This window comes from Cariama cristata, unplaced genomic scaffold, assembly GCF_000690535.1.
Source record: "Cariama cristata isolate BGI_N322 unplaced genomic scaffold, ASM69053v1 scaffold30247, whole genome shotgun sequence".
Classification (NCBI taxonomy): Eukaryota; Metazoa; Chordata; class Aves; order Cariamiformes; family Cariamidae; genus Cariama; species Cariama cristata.
Genome location: NW_009628828.1, coordinates 23384 through 26914, shown reverse-complemented (window position 1 = coordinate 26914; position 3531 = coordinate 23384). Strand labels below are relative to the sequence as shown.

At 48.0% G+C, this 3531-nt stretch overlaps 1 protein-coding gene across 1 annotated transcript in view; it reads right to left on the bottom strand.

Annotated features, from left to right (window-relative positions):
* Window positions 1-415: 415 nt before the first annotated feature.
* LOC104165360 (clusterin-associated protein 1-like) overlaps window positions 416-3531 on the bottom strand; it is a 24549-nt gene continuing 21433 nt past the window's right edge. The window contains exon 4 of the mRNA XM_009704958.1: window positions 416-934. Coding sequence (XP_009703260.1) covers window positions 785-934 — 150 coding nt within the window. The 3' untranslated portion in view covers window positions 416-784. The remainder of the gene's footprint in view (window positions 935-3531) is intronic.

The window sequence follows — 3531 nt, the reverse complement described above, 5'->3', positions numbered from 1 at the left end:
TCCCCTGAACACACTTTCACTGATGGCATCACTATAACTTACTGAACAAAAGCCCAACTTTTGGCCCATCCGAGTGCCTGAATCTGAGTCCGCCCTGGAAGTACCAGTAAAATTAAAGAGCTAATTTCATACGGATTTAGTTACAGCATAGTCTCACACAGCTGCTCTCAGAACACTCAAGGACAGCCCACTGAAGTTTGAGAACAATTCCCACTGACACCGCTAAAATACTAAGAGATGTTGCACTGAAGGTGGTATTTGAGGACCCCTTCACTAGTTTCCCAATTTTAACTTCCCTCCTTTAGTCTAGCTGGTGCTGCTCTTTGTGGAGACAAGCCCTTGATTAAGTAAAGGATATGTTTAGGATAAATAGATTTAAGCCAGATTTAAAGTCAATTTAAATGTATTCCCAGAACAGCTTTTCATCCAGTTTTATTAGGCCAAAAAAACCTGTTTGGACATAATAAAATGCAGGGAAATCAAGCATATGATGCTCACTGGAGTGTGACTTTTGGCACTGCAGTGCATGAGGGCCAGTTCTAATGCAATTATGGAAATAACCACACTCCACATTACTGTGATTCTCATTACGGATAAACTGCTCATGCTTTGAGAGTCACAAGACTGGCAATCCAAGTTTAATTTCCAAGTTTAATGAACATTATTTACCAACTCCTGAATTCATGCTGACAAGCCCTTTTCAGATGGCAGGATATTAGCTCCTGGTCTGCATGCTCTCCAAAGTTTATATTTCAAGATGCCTCCTGGTCCTGCTACTAAAGGGTCAAAAGTCATTATCACTTTCCTCTAGTGGCTCTGGCTTCCTTGCTCGGTGACTGGATTTGCTCGGGGAGATTTCCATGCTGTCATCTTCCATATCATCCTCCTCATCTTCATCCTCATCCAGGTCAATCTCACTATCCCCCGAGTCCTCCTGCAGGAAAGCAAACAGATTTCCTAAGTAGTTCAGTTCTCAGATAGCATCTTTGCCAGCTCAGAAGTAAAGGATGGTGCTGCTGGCTGACGTGAAGTCCCTTCCTCTCCTGCACTCTGTGCAATCACACACCTGGGGCTAGGGGGAAGGCTTTGTCTGGACTGGTATGGATCCAGATTTAGACTTGCTCCAGGGAGCAGCAGCAGATTCTGGAAGAGGTTTTGTTTCAGCTCAGGCTGCTGTGCTGCTGGCCTTCCAAAATAATGAGAAGCCAGAGCTCAGCTGCCCCTGGGAGCTAATGGCCCACATGGCTTTCACGAGCAGCTCCCCACTTTGCTAGACAGTGGCTGCTCCATTCAATTTATTGCAAATCTCCTTCCCCACTTCACGGGGGCTTACAAAATCGAACTCCCTGACTTCTGCTGAATCTGTGATATTAGAAACTTTGCAGCATGTTTAACTTGAAAGCAATACCTACTGGGAGACCAAAGAATCGAGGTGTAGTGGAAGAAAATTAACCACAGGAGAGAAACCCACCTGTGCCTTGGTGATGATCTTGTGCGTGCTTGGCCGTGCTGGGGCAGATCTCCCCTTGGAGAACCAGAGTGGAAAGAACAGGAGAGGCAGAGCAGGAAAAAAAAAAAACAAGAACATAAAAGAAAACAGAAAGTAACCAGAATGGGAGCAGGGGAGAAGGCAGCAAAGCCATGTACAGCTCAGGCATCCTGTGATACACCAGCAAGTGACAGAGGCTGGGCATAGAGCTGCTGGCTCTTGGGCACGCTGAAGCCTGCTCTCTTCTCAACTCCATAACCTGATTAACTCTTTGAGGGGTTCAAACCAGCCTCACTAGTTTGCTTCTCTGATCTCAGATACATAGATGTCTGCAAGGGTCCCAAAGCAAGCCTCTCAGCCCTGGCTGAGATGCTGTATTAAGAGGGCAGAGCCATGAGACAACTGAAGTGGCTGCAGTTGAGGGCAGTAAGAGGCTGAAGACCTTGGCTTTCCACACCTGGATATGCTGGGGCTCTGCCAACAGGGAGATGTGGGAGAAAGCTGTAACAGGAAAGTCCAAAGGGAACAGAAATTGCAGAGGATGACTATCCAAATCTGGCAAGAACAAGGTCAAGGACAATCAGGTAGCACAGTGACTAAGGTCACAATGTCTTCATCTACCACACTGACACTCCTGAGCCTACCCAGAAATGGATCTGAATGCATAAATCATTCCCTAGAAGACAACAAACAGCCTTAACCACATCCAGTCTGGTAGAAGCAAACAGCAGAGCATGGTCTGCAAGTTCCTTTCCAGAGAAAAGGTGAGGATGGGCAGAAAGAAGGGCAGCTCGTCCCTCTCTACCATACAACTTAACTCCCTTACCACTGTAGTGCCTCCAGGTCTCTGCAATGAACACTCAAGAGCAGTGGGTTTTTTCTGTCTTCTGGCCCTGCCTGCAGGAGAAATAGTCTGCCCAGAGCTTTGCATGGCTAACCCAGCAGTGTCAGACGGCCATGGCAAATGGCTTTTGTATGCGGTGGCGAGCACCGGGAGTTTCCTACTATTTTTATGTCCTGTAGAGGTGCATTCTCCCATCCGCTTCCCTCCCATTTTAAACCTTCTCCTTGGGACCCTGGAGTCGTGCTAGCTCACAACTTGTTCATGAACCTCTGCTTCCTGATCCAAGCCAGCCTGCTCCCCCAGCATCTGGTGTCTGTCACAGGTTTTTGCGAGGGGATTTCTGAAAAGCAAATTCTTTGTTTCAGAGAGGCTTAATTTCTATGCCACAAAGGCAGCAAAAGGCAGGGCAGTACTGAGAGAGATTGATAACCCCCCAGCAGCACAGGGCTTCTTGCTGGGTGCAGGGAAGATGTCTGAAGTCCTAGCACACCCTCCTCATCCAGGCAGGCAGCAGTGGGTGGGGTGTCCGCTGGACAGTGAGAGAGAAAGGCTACATCTACACTGGGAAATTAACAGTCAGCACAGGTTCAAACATAAATTCCCAGTTGTTGTAGTTTTGAAGTGTTTGTACTATTTCCTAGCGCTGTGCCAACTAGCATGCTCCAAAACAATATTCCAGCATCACCTGGGGAACAGGACAGCCCCACTGCTCCTGGCTGGCAGCTTGGATGCCAGCACCTTTTTGGGATGGTGGGCAGAGCTTACTGTATGGATGCAAACCATATCACAGCAGCTGGCTTCAGCTTCCTAGTACAGATGTAGCTGCTTACAAGCACCCAGAGGCATAGAAAGACTGCCCACATATGCCAAAGGCTGAGCACAGCAGTCAGAATAAGTGCCTGCTGTACAAACCTGTGTGTACCCGTGTAACCACTGTCTGCTCACCTGGTCAACTATAACCAGATGCAAAGCCTTCGCTGCAAGGCAGGGATCTCAAGCGGCACAGCTCACAGTTCCGCTCTCATCCCTGTCCTGTCATCTGGAGGACTGAGGAACCGATGCTGTTAGTACAGGTCACTGAGAGGGCTCTCCAAGGAGTGTGTTTTTAGAGCAATGTAAGGGATTTAGATCCACACATCTAACTCCTGCTACCCTGCACTGATCCCTTCTTTCCAGCACTCTGCCCCAAGAGCTTAAC